The sequence below is a fragment of the Osmia bicornis genome, chromosome 8 (assembly GCF_907164935.1).
Source record: "Osmia bicornis bicornis chromosome 8, iOsmBic2.1, whole genome shotgun sequence".
Taxonomy (NCBI): Eukaryota; Metazoa; Arthropoda; class Insecta; order Hymenoptera; family Megachilidae; genus Osmia; species Osmia bicornis.
Window position 1 is genome coordinate 7,905,816 of NC_060223.1, and position 21,177 is coordinate 7,926,992.

Here is a 21,177-nt window from a genome sequence, read left to right on the forward strand (position 1 = left end):
TGGGATCGCGCGACAACCCCTCGAGTTTCGACCGATTAATCGACGTTATTTTATGGAAGTGCCGACGCTGTTATTACACCGATCGCGTTACTTACCATTTCACGAATCGTCGAGGGAGGGCTTTGAAAAACACTCAGGGAAAATTGAAAATTTCTAACGTTATTCGAGGCGCTCCTTGGGTTCCATCGAACTCACGCTTTTGTTCCTCTCATTTTTTGCTCGAAAAACGGGAAAGGGTTAAGTCCGCCTCGAGAATTACGGGCGATCGACGACGCGTGAAACCGGTCGGATGCTTTGTGACTTTTCACGAGGGTGTTACACGCAATTTGCCACATTTCGTAGTAACAACTTCCTCGAACCCTTGGACGTATTTTATGGATATCACACAGGCTGTGCATAACTTACAGTCCACTGGCTGAACTTACTCGGAACGTGATCCCTTGTCGGGTGTAAAACGACGAGACATCGGGAAAAGGATGGAAGTAAATCACGTTTCGCGATCGTAAAAGCGAGACTACCGAATGCTAAAGAGATACTTTTATATCTTAAAGATATTGTTGCATCGTAGATTTTAGAGTTTCCCTTGAATAACACATTATTTTTAAATTTTAATTTCGAGCTGATTTCTTCCAGCTTCTTTCGTTCTTTGTAAAAATGAATCGAGCCAGGATCGTTCGAAGGAGTATTCCTGTCTCGCAGCGTGTTATCATTAAGATATCCATCATAACCGTGTGAAAAGGCAGGAACTGCTGGTCCGAGGATCGTTCGGTACAGGTACGTGAGCTGAAAATGCTCGACGGTCTGAGTAATTTCATTGCACATACGTGACGGGCTCCTCGTAACGTGCTACGATGTTGGCAATATGGAAAGACGAACGCATACACGCGCGAAACTGTACTGTATCCTCTGTACCGTGGGAATTTCGGATAATTTGATAAGGATTCATGTCAGCGCGAGATGCTACTCCGTAGGTCGAGTGAAATTCCTTATTCAAGTCGCACGCGAGCCGTATGGCTTTTAAATTCCGTGGCCCCCCTTTGATGAGGGCCGCTTTCGAAATCCGCCACAACAGCCACGTAAATCAGAAGTTTGATACGTTGGACCGACCGGGAAGCATAAATCACCGGTGGAAATCATATTCCTCCCCTCGGTCGCAGACGAATCTTCTATACGAAGGTCACCGAACAACATCGGAATTGAAACTGTGGGACTGAACCGTCTAATCCTGTTCGTTTCAGAAATTATGTTTCCTGGCTTGGATCTGCGTGGAATACTATATCGTATAATTAATCATTCTTAAAGAGCGAGATACACGCGAGAATTTCCGTTACAATTTCATTTTTGGGGAAATACGAGACGTAATTTTCAAGTTCTACCATCTGTAGATTAGAAAAATTAGAGAATAGTATTCAAATGGTATTTAAATTTGCAGCGCGGGAAGTTTTCAAATGCGCGCATGCGCCGCTAAAGTCACGTGACTGTTCAAAAAGTTGACATTCTATCAAGTTGTTGCATAAGGTTTGCTGCTCGTTCTTTTTTTAATTTTTTTGTGAATTTTATTCGTATTACACAGACAATTTGAGTGTATACTAAAGTATAAAGGGTTTTTAAAAGAATGTAGCTTAAAAATATGTTATATCATAGTTTAGAAGTGATTATAATATCGAATTGCGTGTCAGTATAGTATAGGAGAAAAAGCGGGAAATGCACTTGTCGTATGGGAATCTTTTAAGTCTTGTATCTTTGTAATTAATATTGATCGATGCTTGTGATCTGGGTAATTTGTTCAGTGATTGTATTTACCATTTACATTGTGATTAAATTTCAAGTCGATGAGTGGGTGAATGAATCAAGGTGTGTAACAACACGTGCGATAGTAAAGAACGTTTTAAGGTTATATTCGCTGTTGTTTCTTTTTAGATAAGCAATATTTTCGTATTCAGTTTGCTTGACATTTCAAAAATTCAGTTCAAAAATGTAGATGACATTACAATTACGTATTTTTTGCTTGAAATTTGGTATTTAACACATTAGTTCACTGTAAAATAATTCTGATTTGCTGCATACATATGTCTTGCAGAATGAGTAACCAAAACAGAAAGAAATTAAAGAAGTCAAAGAAATCATCCTGGGGGGATATATCAGAAGAGGCAGATACTACACAGAGTCTTAATGCATCTGTAAGCAATACAGAATGTACAGTTGCATCGTGTTGTAACCAAAACTCTGACGAGGCAATACGACACAGATTTGAGAAATCTACTGATACCTCAGAGTCAGAAGAAGATAGAAAAGAGTCAGTGTTTAAACATTCAAAGCCAAACACTAGAATGTTTTCTTGGTCTGACAAAAACCCAAAACCAGAAACGGATGAAGTGATATGCTTGGATTCTGATTCTTCCGATGAGTTTATGCCAAAATTAGAACAGTTTTATCATCAGCAAATGAACAAAAAGTGCAAGACTTATCATAGAAAGCAATTAGAGGAGAACAATGAAACTAAAGAAGATATTTCACCTGAAGTAATAATCCAATATGATAATATAATATCAGGGATTAAAGTGAAGTTTCCTGTAAAACCATACTCGTGTCAAATGGCTGTGATGAATAAGGTAAAAGAAACACTTCTAATGTTTTTTGTGTTTGAATAATTTTTTATTAACAAGCTACATGTTCACAGGTCATACAAGGATGTACCAAAAGTGAAAACTGCCTTCTGGAGAGTCCAACAGGGACTGGAAAAACTTTGGCTCTTCTCTGCAGTGTTTTAGCATGGCATGATCATCATATTGGTGAGTCAATATTTTTATATAATTTATTACAAAATTATTTTATTAGACAATTTGTTAAAATAACATCATTTCATTAATTTTGCATGATAACTATTCTAAATTAAAAAATTATTCAAAATTTATCATAAAATTGTTATAAAATGTTACATTTTCTACTATGATAAAATTTAAATTATAAATTTATTGGTATGCAATCGCGAGCATGAATAGGAACGCTTTATTTTGAAATTCTCACGTTCCGTGCTCGAGACTTATCGTAATCCGTTCATCAAAACAAATCGTGCTCGGTCCTTGTTTATCTCGCCGGCCGTTTCTATTTAGTGGTGTATCAGCCTTCGTGACGGTAGGTCGATAACCCAACTCGCGTCTTTGCAAAATTTTCGTTTGTCGTGTGAATTTTCCAAATTTTAACAAGCCGTCTCGTCGAGTTTCACCGTCTCCGCCTTATCAAAGTTCCTTCAACTTGGTCGACGTTCGCTCGTCAGAAGTTTTTAAGGACTTTCAAACAATTTCTTGAAGCATCACCAGGATGTTCGCAAAAGATAAGGTACCCATGTTTTCTATCTAAATTATAAGCACAAACAAATTCAGTAGCTTTTATCTGTTACTAATTATAAAATAAGAAATGAGAAATTAATTAATGGAAGTTCTTTTAAGTCCTCTCTTTTGATCCGTACACGGTTTGTGAAACTTATAAGGAACTATCATGACCCACATACAGTTTTTACGATATTGACTAGTTGCAATGTTATTTGCATATAAGTATGTAGCAAAATGATAATTTCATGGGACAAGGGAGCAGTTTCGCCAAGTATGAAATGTGTAATCAAGGACTTTCGGTAATCAAGAGAGAGGACATTAAAGAAGTTCCATAAGCGAACACGGTAAAACCGGCTGACTGGCATTCCCTACTGTCGTATTAATTTAAATTATTCAACCGTGTGCATGCCGCTAATTGTTCGCGATTCGCGCAATTAGAATCGAGAATGGGGCTCACGATTGCTCGGTACCAGTTCGCGAAAGGACGATACCTGTTTTCGATGAACGTCGCGTAATTTCGCGACCCCTAACTCGCGTTATTATATCGCATTTGCATAATCGTGTTCTTCGTTGCTTTATTGTCTGCTGCCTTTTTAGACCGGAGAAAATATTGCAGCTAGACACATCACTGTCCTTATTTTCTTATTTTTGGGGGATGTAAGGATTTTTTGAAACGATAAGCGATGATTCATTTTTAGTCGTCAGATATTTTTCGGGGGTGATGATTCTGAGATTCTTCAGGGGTTAATATTTTACTATAAATACATCGCGATGAATCCTGGTCTGCTTTACGCTAACTATCGCGTCGTTTCGTTTCCGGAATCACGGAGGGATCCTCCCCGGTTTCCTCGTCCGCCTCTTCTTCCTTCTCTCGTGACATCGTTCTCGCGAACCTGGAATTATCGAGCACGTGAAACCCCTTTTCACTCGTGGAATCGAACGTGTCTCCCCTCGTCGTGGAAGGAAATCCTGGGATTAATTGCTACCTTTCTGGTACTACCGTATCATTCCAGCTAACAGTTTCCCTTCCATGTTCATTTTCCCTCACGTTTTCACACTTGTATTCTCGCGAAACACAGGTGAAGTGTTAACATTGTAGATGGATTAAAAATTCAAAGATATTTGAATTAATAGTTATTTGTCAGCCATCAAATTGAAGGGTATGAAAAATTTAATTACAGATTTTAAATTAATAAGGATGGTTAAAACATCGTCGTAAAACCTTGTTTTTCAAGGGACTAATTAAATTTTGATGAACCTAGAGCAATTACTATTAAGTCGTACAGGATGATTAACCGTTTCGTTCTATCGTGTACTAAAAAATTTATCTTTGAATTCAAGGCTCATCGATAATAATTAGACGAACGAAAGAGTATACGGTGGCTCAATTATCGTCATGAGTGTGTATCGCACGACATTATTCTTTTCTTTAGTTATAATTCCCTTGATACTTTCGAAAGCTATCGTTGTCACGCTCAACTCGAGTGGTACTGCTAGCCACCGAATGTTCCGAATTCGTGCACCTGAAGAGGGGAAATAAATTCTGGTTCTCGAGAATCAACTGAAAATCTTGAGTTCCTTTAAGCTTAATCGATAATCTTCTCAGCACGTTGACCATCCACGTGAAAACACCCTCCTAAAATTCATCGTCCTTGTTCTTGCTCCCCTTTTCAACCGAACCATGTCTTTCGAAGAATCGAAACGTGATTCGTGGAGAAATTAGAAACGTAATTCAACTTCCAGGTCTAAGACGACTTGGTCTAAATTAGAACACGACTCGGTTTCGCAAACCTTGCAATCTTTTTCCTCGTAATTCGTTATAAAGTACCTTGAAACGAGCGCATTATTATTCGATGGAAATGTTTCCTCGTTCGAGGACAAATGTTGATTGCAATTAAGCACGATCTTGGTCTAGAAAGTCGGCGATTATAAAATAGTACAACGGAGGATTTCTAAAATTAAGACGAAATTTCGATCGCCATACACGTAGTTCGGTCGAGTTTGCAAAATTTTGAATTATGAGTACGAACGTAGAATGTTAATTACTCGTGTTCTATATAGAAGTTGCGAGAGGACACGTGGTAGACCCGGAAGACGGAAGTTCTCGTGATCCTTCAAACTATGCTACTTTTTTCCCCTCAATGATTTACGATCGCTTCGAGTTCATAGACGATTAATCAACGATCTCTGAAAACCGCGCACAATTACCGAAGAATCCTCCACCAAACGAAATCCAGGTGATACGTCACGAGGGTGGGGTTCCGAAGGAATATAAATTTCGAAAGTTTATCGCGGAATCGCATGTCGGCTAATGTCACTTTATTATGCTCGACGAAAGAGCACTGTCGTCGTCGACGAGGAAGAAGCTTCGTCTCGGCGAACGAAAACGAAGCTCGGAATAGGCAATGGTCGAAGAAGGAGGTCCCATTGTGAGAACAGGAAAAGTTGGCAAGTCATAATAATTATCGGCGAACGTGGAATTATATATTGTGTCCCGACCCCGTCGTCGACGTGAATCGTCTTTGCGCCTCAGCATGCAACTACTTGGCGAAATATGCAGCTCTACGTGCTCTTCTGTGACGGTCTGACATTAATAACACGACCTAGGTCCCGGCTCTTTTGTGCGACCGAGGTACCAACCGTGGTACCATCGTCGAGCACCATTCCCAGAAACATTAATCGCTCTTTCGTTGCTCTTTACAGTCGTTTGATCGTTCATTTCACCCTTTCGAACAAGTTGTATTCCAATCAGAAATATTTACATACCTAAGTACACTTTATTAAAATCGACTGATTCCTAAATTTTATAACAGCAATTAGCTTGTAATTACTAATGGAAGGGTTACCAGGTCGAGTGTTCTCCAAATTTCTAATCTAACGATAGTCAATTTTCAACCTCCCTGTTTCGATCTAACGTTAGCTCGGTTTTTCGATAATTAACTATCAGCTAATTGCTAAATTCTATAACAGAAATTAGCTTCCAAATACTAGTCGAAGAGTTACCAGGTCGAGTGTTCTCCAAATTTCTAATCTAACGATAGTCAATTTTCAACCTCCCTGTTTCGATCTAACGTTAGCTCGGTTTTTCGATAATTAACTATCAGCTAATTGCTAAATTCTATAACAGAAATTAGCTTCCAATTACTAGTGGAAGGGTTAACAAACGCAATCGAGTGTTCTCCAAATTTCTAATCTAATGATAGTCAATTTTCAAGCTCCCTGTTTCGATCTAATATTCGATAATTAGCTATCAGTTAATTGCTAAATTCTATAACAAAACTTAGCTTCCAATTATTAGTCCAAGCGTTACCAAACCCGATCGGGTGTTCTCCAAATTTCTAATCAAACGATAGTCAATTTTCAAAATCCACGTCTAACGTTAGCCAGGTTTTCATACGATTCGCGAAAGGAAGCAGCGTTTGCTCTGGCAGAAGCTGAAGAGAGGCTAAAGAGAAAGAAAGAAAGGGAGAACGGTAGTTGAGGAATGGTGCAGGGCTACCCGCAGAGCACGCTACTTGCTGTGGCAGCTTCACGAACGAAAGACAAAGGAGGGCCCACGCTTTCATCCGTGCCGACATTAAGGTACCTACCGTATACGCTCTTTTGGGACACAATAAGGTCCGCATGCGGGTCCAACGGATCTCACGTCTTCTACGTACGCATACGGTTTTCTTCACAATGAGAATCCATCTCTTTCTCCCTAATTCACCCTTCCTTATTTCTCTTAAACGCGCTCTCCTTCCCTTGTCTCGTTTTCGATCTCCATTCCGTTTGTTGCCCTCCTTTCGATTTTCTCCGCGCTTTTGTGTCTTCCTTCGCTTTCGGCAATAAACGTTCGCCTCTTGATTTTCTGCCTGTTCCTCGCTTTTCGAGCATCCTTCGTTTCGAGGAGCAGTTTTCATTTTTATCAACGATCCCCCCCTCGAGTTCTACCGGCGAAGATATCCGCGAAAGGAAAATCAGAATGGCGAAGTCCGCGGTAATAAAGCAGGGAACATGGCAATATAATTGATCGCGTGGTTAACGAGGCCAATTATTTACAACGAGTTCGATAGAAACTACTGATTCACGTGAAAAAATAATGCTGCGACTAATCGTTATTCCATTTGCTGAAAGGACGGAGCACGTTACTTTATTCGAGACCTGTTATCGTTCCTCGATCGATCGCATCCTATTTTAAAGAAAACCTTCTTCCATGATAGATCGATTCTTGTTCGATGGATTCGAAATAAATTCTCGAATACCAGTCAAATTTAATATTTCATCGCGTTAATTTGTTTCGTTTCAATGTTCTTTCCCGAAGGAAAAATGAAATTCTCGAGGGAACGTTGGAGGGAATGAAAGAGCAGGCTGGATAGAGGAACACGGAGATTATGCAAGAGTGTACGTAGCTATTGATCGATAATAGGATGCAGAATCCTGGCGAAAGAGAGAGAGAGCAAAAGGTCCGTGGACAGGTCTTGCCAGTGCCGGATGGTCCCAAGTAGACGCGGAAGATAAGGGACCCCCCAAAGGTATGGCGTGCGCCGCCGGTTTCCAACCAGTCCTGAACTCCTCTCTCGGGTGGTCCCCAACGTTCTCGGGCCCCTCTGTACCCCTTCTTTTATACGTCCTCCCCTCTCTTCATCTTTTCCGCGCTCTTCTTTCTCTCCTTTACCCGATCCTTCGTCCTTCCACGACGATTCGTCGCTTTCCGCGCTCTGATTTCTGCTCTTTCCGGTTCGCCTTTGACTCCACCTCGGCTACGGCTTCTGCTTCCGTCGCTTCTGCTCGATAAATCGTATAGAGGGTGTTTTAATTTTCCATGGGAAATTGTGTAACGATAGTAAGTTTCTATTTGGATCATTTTGGTAATTAAAAAAGATTTCCTGATTATTTTGAAGAATATATTTTGTGAACATTTATTAGTTAATAGAAAAAGAAAAATTTCATACATTATGGAAAGAAGTCGATCGACTAGCCGCGATTGTACGCCCGGTTCTCCAGTCGGCGGGATACGACAGGATCACCCTCTGCTTCCAAGAAAGGATTCGCGATTCAAAAAGTGCCGCCACTGTTGGATTCCAGGCCTAACCCGCGATCTTACATAATTCCACACGCCCTGGAAGATCGCCTCGGCGTCCTGGAATTGCCCGTTCCAGGATTTCTAAGGGCGAGCTAACGATTTCAGATAGCCGGTCCCCGTTCCTGCCCTCAGCATCTCGCAGATAGGTACCTTGATTCCTTTAATCCGCCGTTCCAGAAATTCGTTTCCTTTTTCTTTATTTCTACACTTCTTTTGTGTTCGCTGGATTCAGTCCACTTGCAAGCATACTAATAAATTTGCAATATAGATGCTTGAACGTCTGTTTGAAAATAAATTGTTTTCGCTGGAACAAGGGTTGATTTCCATAAAATCATTCGTTGCCGCATGGAACGAGATCGTGTCCCGATTTCTCTATCCTTTCGAGCCAAGCCTGGTTAGAGTTAATGAAAAATGACGTGTATAAACCGTAGAGAGGTAAATTGACCGTTGGCCTTGAATAATCCGCGGCCCTGATGAATTCGGTCGTTCGACGAATTCGACCGCGCATTCCCCGATGTAATTCACGTGGAATCGATCGTGTAGATAGATAGAGAGGGAGGAAAAAAAGGGGTATTTTTTTTTTTTTTTTTTTTTTTTACCGTTCAGGCGGAAATGTTTCGCAGGTAAATTGCGTGGCGCCAGGCGCCCCGGGCGTGGCGTGTTGTGTCGACTGGTTCGTCGTTTCGCCAATTGACGCCCGTTTTGCTTCGTGCAATTTTCGCCGTCGCTTCTCGCCTCGATTCGCGTTCGTTTCTCGATATCCGATCTTGCCCATAATCGATCCCTTTATCGTGTAATGGGTGCATTTTTCTCCCTATGTAAATGTTTCCATTTCAATCCTAAATATTGTAATTTTTTATTACACCAAGTGTAGCGAATTTTATTTTCCCAAGTATCGCATTATTCGATTACCACGTCTAATTACTTCTCGTGTATTTTACATGAGGAGTGAAAAAGTTAACATATCACGCGACAGTTGGCGTTAAGCAGAAAGAAACTGTAAAAGAAAGGGAAATGTCTGAAGCGATGCTCGGCAGCCAGAGTATAGCTTCGTTTATTTCCATTAAAGTCCACCGGTTACTCGACTAATTAGATTTAATTGGCGTGCGCCAAAGATCGCCTTAATTTGAACCTCTTTTTTTCTTATTTCGTATAATCCAGCAGTAAAATATATTTCGAACGAATCGCACGCTGTCTGAATTTCTAATGAACCGTCTGCAAACGAAACGTGTATTTATTTTTGCTTCTCTTTCTTGACGTAGCAGCAATCTTTTGTGTTACGATTTTTATTTTTCTAAGAGTTGCAATTTTGATTTCTCCAAGCGTTTTCTACTTTTCCAAATGTTTCTTTAAATATTTTTCAGTCGAAGCATACCGTAGCTAAAGAATTACCCTCCGAAACGAAAATAGAAGAAAACACAACTTACCCCTTTTTATTTAGCCATTCGAAACCGTATCGTTCCAGAGCATCGAGCAGGAACTCCGTTTTCCCAGTTAAAATCAATACGATCGTGTGTAAATAAATAAATTCCGGATGTTGCGAGCGACGCGTTCGATCGAGGCTGGGCGTCAATCAATCGGCTTTTTAATCGCCACTGTAACTTCAATTTCGATGGAAATTTCGGGGGCTGCTTCGTTCGTCGGTCGAAGGGTTTTCGACCACAAATACAAATACAACGAATTCCCGATCTCCGAATGAACGGAATCGAAATTTCGATCGTTCGAGGGTTCGCTACGAGCTCTTGATCCTACCGATTCACGCGCCCTTTCTCACACTTTTCCATGTCTTTTCCATGTGTATGTTTGTTGCGTCGAACGATATAGAAAATGGCTTTTTGTTTCACCCGCAATTCGTGGACGCTCAACTAAACTGTGTAAACGCGTCCGTGTACATAGAGGAAATAGAGATATTCAACCGGAGGATCGCGTGAAACGGTTCGCAGTATTTTATTTTTATTTTTATTTTCTGGACCCTTTTCCAGGGAAACCCTACCGCGAGTTTTAAAACGTTCCAGGTGAATACCTTCGGATAACCAAGGTTCTTATAACATACACAATTTTAGCCCTGATTTTTTGTTGGATCCCTTATTTTTTTACACTAAGTTTTATGTTAGAAATATTCAGAATACTTTGTACATTTCTTGTAACCCTTCTTCAAAGTTTTCTCATCGCATTTAGTTTTATTCACAAATCAGTAAGCTGTATATCAGGATAATAATTCAATCGACAATTTCATTATCGAAAGCTTCCTCTGAGATCCCGTATGTACGATCTACGAGCAAAAGAACGGAATCCACGGAAAAGAAGGGGGTGGGCAACACCCTCTCGACCGCTTAGTTAAGTGCAGAAACTTCTCCCGCGCATTCTACGGGCTGCTTCGATCTCTCCTCTCCTCTTGCCTCTGCTATACAAATTTATGGCGTGCATACGCACAATATGCGTGCACACGAGCTTAAACAAAAGCGGGTAGCTCGCGAGCGCGGGCGGTTTTTGCGCGTGCGTGCACACCGGATCATGAATATGTATGGGTCTTTGCGGAAGATATGCGCGTGTCCTTTTTCCAACAGCATGTGTGCGTAAGATCAAAGGATGCCGCCCACCTTCTTTCCGCCCAGTCTCCCCCCCTCTCTTCTCGCCATCTTACTCTTTCTCTCCGTTGCTTAATCGGCTTCTCTTTCTCCCTTCCTGCCTTTTCCCTTGCAAAAATCTTCTCTCGCTCGCACTCGAGCTTTCTACGTAGCTTTTTTCTTCCCCTGCGATTCATCCCCACCCCCCATTCAACTGTACTTTATTCCCGCGAGTGTACATTGCGCGAATATCTTCCATTCGATCGTTTTCTTTTCGTTCCCATCGACGCCATAATTGCGGAAATCGAGGGACTTTTGTTTAATATTCCACCCCCGATGAATACGATGGAAGCGGATTCGAACGGACCACCTTCAGAAATCGAGAACTTACGAGAATTCTATAATAGTTCAAAAAGAGGTTTCTTTATTCAGGCCTCTGTAGGTCTTCATAAGTCTATCTACAATATCGATTAAATCTACGCGCTGAAAAATCTTCTGATAATTATACAAGAAGAAAACTTTCAACTACCCCGCGTATTAAGAATAAAAGAATGTCAAAGTATATTCGGCCCGAATCATGTAATTTCTATTTAACAAGTTCGTTTCCCACGATCGGAAGCATTCGATGGTGTTCCACGAAGACCATCAGTTCCATAAGGGGGAGGTTCGTTTTTTAGCCTCGTTTAAGAGCCTCGGCTCTCGATCGAGCCGCGAAACGGTGTGCATTAAAACGAGGTGAGAAAATTCTTGACGGTCAGCGAACAAACGGTAGGATCCGCGGCGAAACGGAAGGGAACGAACGGCATTCAACGAATAATATGCCCGCAGCGCGAAGAATCCTCGAGGTCGGCACGGAAACGGATGCTAATTAATGACTCTTAATTCTCTTAATTGGTCATTGCGATCGTGGCGATCCGCGAGTGCTCCCGCGGATCTGCAGCTTTCAGTACCTCCTATTCCCACAGTCGAATGCACGCCACCCTGAACCGCGATCGATCGATCCTTTTGGTCCCCTCGATTAATTTTTCAAGGTCACGGGATTTTCTAGTCGCCTCCACTGTAGCCGGGTCATTGTACCCGTGGCGCCACCTCGGAGCGATTCCTGGAACTTCCTCGTTGATTTAGCATGGAACAGAACCCTGTATACAGGGTGACCAAAAGATAAGAAGTCTTTAGTTTCATTTTTTATTTCATTTTATTTAACACTTCAAACGGAGCGACGTACAAAATTTTGTATAATCGTAAAATATTTTAAAAAATTCAAGTAGAAAACATTAATTAGTAATTGAAGTCATCATAATTTTAATACATGATTATAATTATAGTCTGATATATTGAAAAATTGATATAATAGATCAGGGATGATTTATAGTTTGATTATCATAGATCGTGTTGATAAGTGAAATATAAAAATTTATCGAATTCCGATCGAAATCTGCAAATGAAACGCGAGTGATTCGCAAAGCGACGAACAGTTTTATTAAAATCGGTCGGATTTATGAGCCGCGTGTATGGCGAAGCTTAAACGAGCCGCACAAAGGGAAAACGAGCATTAAATTTGCACAGGGACTCGCTTGAAAAGCTAGCACGCCACTTGGACGGGTCGTGCGCGCATAAAAGAGTCTGTCCATCGTGTTTTCTTCATTCTCTGTTCGCCAGTTTTCCCTCCTCTGTTTCGTTCTAATTTTCCTTCGCCTCGAATCCTCCGCTCTTTATTATCCTTCGTAGTTTCACGAAACTTCATTGTTTCAGCGATGAACCATTTCAAAAGAGAGCATCGTCTTTTTTTTTTCCTTTCTCCTCCATTGTCCTCGATTGATTCTTCCTTGCTTTGGATAAATTAAGACAGTTGCCGTCTTCATTCCCCCTTAATTAATTGTTATTTCAAATATAGATAACGAGAATAAAATATGACGAGCTTGAAACTAAAATACAAAACTAAATTCATGTTCTTTTATTTTCACTAATACAAGACTTTAATTTTAGCGCGCCGGGATCAAAGGGTTAAAAATTATTTTAGGAGACATAATATAAAATCTCAGGTTAATATTGAAAGATTCAGCAAAATCAATTTTCATATACTTTTGTCAGACAGTTCTCCTTTATTCACAGACGTATACACTTAAAAAAAAAAAAAAAATGAAGAAGAGAGAAACGCTGATTCTCTGTTTTAAAGTATCTCGTACAGCGGGTACTCGTGTTTCGTCGAAGATTAGTCTTCAGGGGCCAGGTTTATCGCGACGTCTCCGTTGCGCATGCAGTCGAAGGGGTTGTAAGGGGGTGGAGAAGCGAGTGGTCGTGGGCGTTCGCGGTGCATCCAGTAGGAGGTACATCGACGACAATGGAAATTAAAAATGCGACTGGAAAGGAGGTGAGAGCCGAACCGACGAGCACGAGAATTTCTTCCTCCAGTAGATTCCAGGATATTCCACAGCGTGGAAAACAATGCCGCCTTTGCATCAATGCGCCCTCCACGCAGCGTGCCGATGAACTTCCATGAAAACCATGTTCGAATATTTATCCCTTTCCTTTCCTTTTCTTTGTCTGCGCCTCTCTTTCCCTCTTCCTCTGCCTGTTCTTTTGTCTGGCTTCGGTTTCTGGTCGCGATGTCTGCTCGTATCGGGAAACTTTTCGGGGATGTTCAGGGTTGATTTCGAATATCCGTTTAACCCTTTCCTTCTCTATCTCTATGAATGTTGAAATATTTTTTAATTTGTTATCTGAGAATTAGGATACGATGAATTTTAAGAAATCGATGTAGATTGTTTCAGGGTTGTTTAAAATATATCTCCTGGTTCATCAATGCAATTTTTCTCCCTGGTGTGGTGGAATTAGTAATACGTTGAATGAATGTAAGAGACAGGGAAATATAGAAAAGAGAAGGGTAATTAGAAAGTTTATTGTTACTTGTCTCCAATGTGTACGGTATATAATACCGAGGGTAAGAAACAACCACTTTGACCTATCCTCGAGGGTGAAGTATTATCAAGAAAGATGCACCGGTGCAAGATTTCTGCATCGCTTGTTGCGTCGAGTGCTACGTTGCCAACGAAATTCCAGAATAAAGAAATATTTGATTTTAAAAACGAATCGTTCGATAAATTATGAATTAATATCTGGGATCGATATCGTTCAGTATTCGATTAAACCCAACGTTTAACTCCTCGATTACTCTGGCAAGAACATTTATTAAATATACAAATATTTAATTTTTCAATTCTCCGTTAATCTACTGTTCACAGTATTTCTTTTATTCTCGTTGTTAATTATTTGATTAAATTAAGTTCGTAATGTCGGTCACTGATTACTCTCGCGAGCTAATTAACCCACCAATATTACTGTCAAAGAGTACAGTTATCAAAGAAAGCAATCAGAAGACCTATCAAAATTGAGACAGCCTAAAAATTTATTAACCACTCTTACGATATTAGTATAAAAGAACTAAATGATAGAGTAACCAAATTTTCAATTACGTTTGATTATTTTCTCGTTGCAACCCTTTCATTTTATTTCATTCTAAGAATCTGCAAAAATTTTATTACATTTTCCTAAAAAGAAAGAAAGAAATAACGTGACCAATACGATCCACCTGGTTGTAGATGATCATTCCTCGTTGCAATAAATTTTGCGACCACTTCACCCTTTCCTCTCCCTCCTCTTTGCCATTCTCCTCTCTCTCTCTCTCTTTGTCTCAAGCTCTTCATTGCTCTCGGTTCGCTTACGTATCCGTTTCCTCGGTTGCACGTGTGTAAGGCAAGCATGCACGTGATGCACTTCATGTACCGAGTGAAACCGCCCCGTGCTACGGCACTAATTAACTGATTCTCATTACGTAGCCCCACGCTACACGAGGCTGCGTTTAATGAGACCACCGGTACGGCGCGGGCTTCATCGAGAAAGGCATTCGACTCGATGGGAATTTGTTATGATAATATCGATCGGTCGGCACAGGAGACACGACCAGTTTTGTTCACCCTCTTAACGAGACTCCAAGCCCACCCTTTATGCTTCCATTTTGTTTTGCACTCGCTGGAAAATCGGGGAGTTAGGGTGTTTTCTGTCCGCTTCAGACGATCACCGCGGTAATTAAGTTCACGAGTTGATCTTTCTTTCATTTTTCTACCTCGCCTGGGTCTATACGACCCGAGTATTCGTGCGATTTTAGTCGAAGTATTCTTTGAACACTGGGTTACGATCGACTCAGCTACGATCATTCGAATGTTATTAATTAAGGTTTCGGTATGTCCAAAATAATTTCTCATAGTCATTAATTGAATTCTTCTCTACATCGTCGAAATTAATTCTCCGAGTTGAGAATTGAATATACTATCAGGAATCATCGTTTAGACGAACATGAATGCTCGTGTTCCCATTCTGATCGATGAACGATTTCGTGCGGCTTCTTTCGTTGCCAATTAATCACGATGAAAACGCACGAAATGTTGTTTGCTCACGAAGGTGTTGAATGCTATTCGGTTAATATTTGCGAAATTCGATAGTCGATCAGGTATTCGCAGTTTATTTGTCCGGTCATCGATGAGTAATTTTGTATCGGCGACTGAATCAGCCTGGAGGGATTAATTAATTCGAGAATTAAATATTACAAGTTAATAAACGCTCATCTACCTTCTCATGAAATCGTGATGTACCGGTTGCTTTATTAATCGTCCTCGTGTTTGACTATTCGCGTATAGAAAATCATTATACACGTCGCGATCATTAAATTTATTTAACTTGAAATTATTTTAATAATCAATAATCGTCGTTTATCGTGTTTACGTCGTTAACGTTGTTTACTTGGAAGATGTAACAAACGTAAGCTATTATATTTTCGATGATAGCGAAAATTAATTTCCAAATTTCCAGATGGACGAGATATTCTGCAAATTTAACATCTTAGAAATATAACACGTCGACTGCTGTGACATTCGTCGGTAACTCCTCGAATATAATAATAATGTCTGACTAAACGCGATCAGTTTCACTGCGACAATCAACGCGTTAACATCTGCTAACTAAACAGTCGATCTAAACCTCTCACCAATGACATAAGAAATGAAGATTCTCAATCACAATTATCTTAACCAATCGGTTAGAGGTTCCAAGACACAAATTAAGTGAAAAGCTGAAGTCGAAGTGAACGATCGATCCTGTGTTTCAAACCTGACGATCATGAGAGCCGGGTGTCCGGAACTGGGTCCCAGGAAGCAGCAGTCGATCCGGTCGCGTCGGATGGCAATCACGTCGTTGGACTTGGTGGCTCTTTGTCGAGGAGCCGGTGGATGGTCTCCATCACACGCGAAATGCCCATGTACATTGTCCTTCTAGCCAGGAGGATCCTGAATTCCCATTGGACGAAAACCGTCACAGCCACCACGCCCATCTGGCCTTCTATAGAGGTTCACCTATACCTTCAGAGAGCCTCTCTCTCCCTCTCTGTCTCTCTTTCATTCATGAAGAAGGCTTTCATTCGGTCTCTGTCTGATCGTGTCGCTTCGTACGTGGTGTCCAGGTGTGCGAGAACGTACACACGAGCGAGTGGTGCACATTTCTCCTTGCACATGCAACACACAGGGCTCTTTGCCTTGAACCAGCCAGTCCTACCCTTCTTCTTCTTCTTCTTCTTCTCCTTCTTCTTCTTTTCTCTCGGTCTCTTATTCGGTTCCGTTTTCAACTGCAGGAATGCAGAGGAAGGAAGGAAGGAAGGGACGAACGGATAGGGATGAGGACGGTGAAGAGTGTAACCTGGGATTGAAGCTACCCTCGCACGAGGAGGAGACACAAGAGGGCTGCTATTAGCGAGGGCTCTGATCCTCCTAGATTCGTCGGTACTTTAGGCGAACAATTTTATTTATTCCTTTGTCGCGGTCACCAGACTACTCGAGATAACAAGAGAAATATTCGGGATCGAGTGGCGAACGATTAAACGATTACATTTAAATAATTTTCGCCCTCTGCTTGACTCGATTGGACTCGGGCCATCTTGAATCGCGTTTGTTTAAAACACTCTGCAAATTGGGGGTTTGATCGGATTGGGGGATTCTTTGTGAGGACTTCTGATTTTTTATTTTCTTCCAAGTTAATGAAGATAAATCTTATCTCTCCAAAGGTTCTTGATTTCCAATTCCATAACGTAGAAATAGGGAAAATCGCAAGAGTTTCGTTTGTTTCGGATCAAAATCAGCTCGTACCTTTCGCTGAGCCGTTTCTAGGAGGGACAAGGCACACATCTAGGAGCACTGATGAGTTTTTCGAGTGGCAGCCAAGCCGTTTGTTGTTGAACACATGTGAAGGAGGACGAAGCTACTTCGCTTTTTAGACTTTCGTCTAGCTGACCGTACTCATTACTCCCATCTTCCGGAGAAAAGCTCGCCTCTTCTTCCTCCACCCTTCATACCCTCTTTTTTTCCTTTTCTCTCGACTACTTGTTCCTCCAGCTTCTGCTAGTGAAGTTAGATGAGAACTCAGACAGATGCATGCTCTAATATAGTTTGCATTTGAAACGCTGTAAATGTTGAGCCACTTCTTTCTTTCTTTAAAACATCATTTCATATATTTATTTATTCTACTTCAAAGGCCTTCGTGAAAGTGTTTGAAAAAATGGAATAAGGATCCGAGGATCTATCGACAGAACACACGAGGGAGATCGCGAGTTTCGAATGTAAAAGAGAAAAAATACGAAACGCGAAACTGTACGGTTGATGAGAAGCTGTAGAGAAATGGTCAGTAAACGAACTATTAGGTGGAGAGGAAAAGTTAGAAGTGGCGGATTGGTTGAGAAAACTAAATGGGAGGAAAAAAGAGTGGAAAAACGGAGCATGAAGAGGCATACTCGACAGATAAGAATGAAATTCAGAATGTAGGCCAGTGTGTGTTTCGAAAAAGACAATTTGCGATGGAATTAACGAGCCTGGATGAAATAGAATGTTTCAAATTTCAATTAAAATAAAATTATTACAAGTTGCTTCCTACTGATCATCGAATCTATTTTAGAAAAATTAATTATTCCATTTGATATTGTACGAAGGAAAATTTCAATCAGGCTCGAGAACAAAGAGATGAAAAATCGTGCGGGAAAACTCGATCAGCGAGCTTTTAATTTACACCAGCGGGAAAGCCACGAATTTGTTTCATCGGCTCTCTTTCCCTCGGGAGAGCGATGAACAGTCACTGGGAAATTTGGACCAGCAAAATGTCCCATGGGTCGTTCTAAACGCGTATCCCTCATCCGCGTAGCGTGTACATCGGTAATCCTGCCGTCGCTACCCGGATCGTGTCTAATTCCTCTAATTAAATACATCAGACGCACTTTCTGATCCTCTCCTGAATACTCGAATACTTTCTGCATACTTAAAATACCTTTGAGATAATTTGCAACATTAATAAATAATATTTCTCATATTGATGAATTTTCTTTAGATCTTGCGTTCCAAATTGATATGCCACAAGTAATTTTTATTCCATTTTTCTTTAACCAAAAATATGTGCATTGGGACACCAATATTAACACTCTCAAGAAAATATTGAAACAAAAATTTCAAGAAAACGTAACAAACCCACGAATTGCAACAGCCCACTGTAAATCGTGCAAACCTTAATACCATTATTTCCATTCTTCTGACAAAGAACCTCAGTCCTATTTTCTCTTCTCCCAAAAACCATCGAAAAGGAGAAAGAGAATTCGTTCTCCCATATGATTCGTCGGGACCACCAACGTTTTCCAAAAAGGAGAAAGAATCCTATCGATCTCCCTAAACTAGATCTTCATCAACCGCAGATCACTGATCGAAACCCGATGGTAATCAGACTCCGCGAAAACGATCGTCGTTTCGTCTGTTTCCTTTCGAAATCCCGCTACAGAACTGAATGGTATCGTATCCGAACGATCGTTCACGGAAACGAGGAAACTGTTAATCTATGGGTAAAAAGTGTCCGCCAAATGGTACCTGTTTCGTTTCTCGATGTTGCTTCTCTCATTGTACCAACTGGAACTGCTGTTCCACTCGGGTCAGTTCCTCTTCGAGTGTTTACGCAATAGACGGGACCCTTTTGTCCATCAAATGATGAGCATCACATTGTCCGTCCATCTGTCTGTTCGTCAGTTTACCGAATAGATATCTCCTTTTTTTTTTCTCTTTCTCTGGCATACACGAGGGCTTCCTTCACCTCGAGGAAGATGTACTTTTGTGCCTTTATGAAGGAACCAGCCTCGTCCCCCTTTTGTTCTTTGTCCCTTGGCAAGGTTTTTCGTTTCCGCGAGGGTTCAACGGTGGAGAGGAATCCCGTAGGATCTACAGCCCTTAGCTTCTTCTCGAGACAGGTTACCAACGTTTCTCTCTGTATCCTGCGAGGAAGGATCGATGGGAGACGGAGAGAGGATTCGTCTTTTTCTAATTGGATAGAACTCGATCCTCTGCCTACTGGAAGGGATCCTTGCTCGTTTATCGGTTAATAAAGGGATGGAAGTGGTGTGTGTATGTTTTTTATTTTTTATATCCAGGATAAAGGGTTTTCTTAGTCGTTCTTAGTGGGGCTGTAACGGAGTTCGAAGACGATTGGTCGGGTTAATAATCGTTTGAAACTTACCTTGATTCATTTGAAATACTCTGTACAGTATTTTTCGTTGCCGCGTGAAGAGTGGAAAATCGTGGAAAGAAGTGGATCGACGGTAAAATTGAAGTCGTGCGGTTGATGAGAGTAAACAAAGTCCATAGTGTACACGAAAGCCGCGAACGTCCCAGTTTTAACGTGGTCAAACTTTGTTCGGGGTGGAAAACGCGTGGTTTAAAAAAAAAAAAAAGAAAAAATGTGACGTGCGAAATGTCAGCGCTAAAATCGTCCATTTTAATACTTTTATAACACTCTTTTGTTACGTTACGATCTTTCTGCTTCGTTTAAACAAGAAACAAGTTTTGTATCTTCTCGTTGATTATTCTGTCGTCTCCCTTTTGGAAAGTAGAAATCAATGATGTCCCTTTGGTAAAGGCGTTCGACGCGTCAAAGAGTAAAATGTCGCATGGTCGCCATTACAGTGGCCATATTTACCCTGCTCGTCAACCCTGTAGGGGGTTCTGCACTCATGGTGCCCATATTCGCCACCATGAGTGGTGTACAGTATCCGTCAAAAGTATGCCTCGTGCGCGAGCATGCTAAACAACCCTTTATCGAACGATCAGAGTATCGACGACAAATAATGCTCGTTTAAATTGATAAAATTATTCGTGCGTTAATTAAAAACACTCGAAATTAGAATATTTTATCGGACAAAAGAAAATCGAGCTCGAACTCGAGTTTCAATTCACCCCCATAACGTTTTCACGAGAAAGGTGTGCAAAGTTTGGGCCAAGTTTTCATCGGATCGATCGGCAATCGCGGATAGGAAAGTCGAGGAGAAAGCCGAAGAGTAGATGAAGGAGCCGGTCGAAGGACAATGGCTGGGAGAGACGAAGGTGTCGGGCGGGGGTGGTTGAGGTCATTCAAACAAAAGCCGGCCTCCATCGATGGAGGACTTGTCGGTGGCGGTCTCGTCGATCAGGCTTACTCGCAATCTTTCCAAGAAAAGTCCGGATATTTCCCTCTTCTCGCGACTTCCGCGCTGGCTGGCTTCGTAACCGAAGAAAAAAGATGAAGAAGAGTCCTTCGCCGCTAGTTTCTAGTGGAGTGGCTCGGCTAACAAGTTACTGCTAACAAGCAACCAGCTTCTTCCTCGACTTTCCTTCCGCTGGCTGTGCACCTCTTTCCCTTTTTCTTTTTCTTCTCGCTTGCAAGGACCGACTGCCGCGAAGGAAACAACCGGCCATCGCGATAATAGGGCTTTGGTATCTGCCTTCAGAGAGAGCGTAGAGCAAACAAACCCCCTGGCAAACGACGAACAACCAACGAGGCGTGTTCGCGAAAGAACAACGTCGCTCTAGTAACAGCCCAGGCTCTTCGCCTATTTTTCTTTTTTCTTCTCCTTTATTCCGACGACACGACGATACTTAGCGCACATTTTTCTTATGTAAGATTGCCTCGAAAAGAAACTCCGTCGTGTAAAATTAGAATCGTCCCAGATGTTCTATGACTTAACCGTGGACGATAGATATCTTCCGCGCCCTCGATAGCGAAAGGGGTGCAAAACGTGGCGAGACAAAGGGCGCCACAGGACACTCGGCGAACCAAAACATCCCTCTCGCCGGCAAACAAAGTTACACGTTAGCCGATGCACGCGTGC

The 21,177-nt window shown here is 41.4% G+C and overlaps 1 protein-coding gene across 1 annotated transcript in view; it reads left to right on the forward strand.

Annotated features, from left to right (window-relative positions):
• Positions 1 to 1,495: 1,495 nt before the first annotated feature.
• Positions 1,496 to 21,177, forward strand: part of LOC114878090 (Fanconi anemia group J protein homolog) — a 45,721-nt gene continuing 26,039 nt past the window's right edge. Inside the window, exons 1-3 of the mRNA XM_029191495.2 lie at positions 1,496 to 1,518; positions 2,081 to 2,612; positions 2,681 to 2,792. Of these exons, the coding sequence (XP_029047328.1) occupies positions 2,082 to 2,612; positions 2,681 to 2,792 (643 nt within the window). The 5' untranslated portion in view covers positions 1,496 to 1,518; position 2,081. The remainder of the gene's footprint in view (positions 1,519 to 2,080; positions 2,613 to 2,680; positions 2,793 to 21,177) is intronic.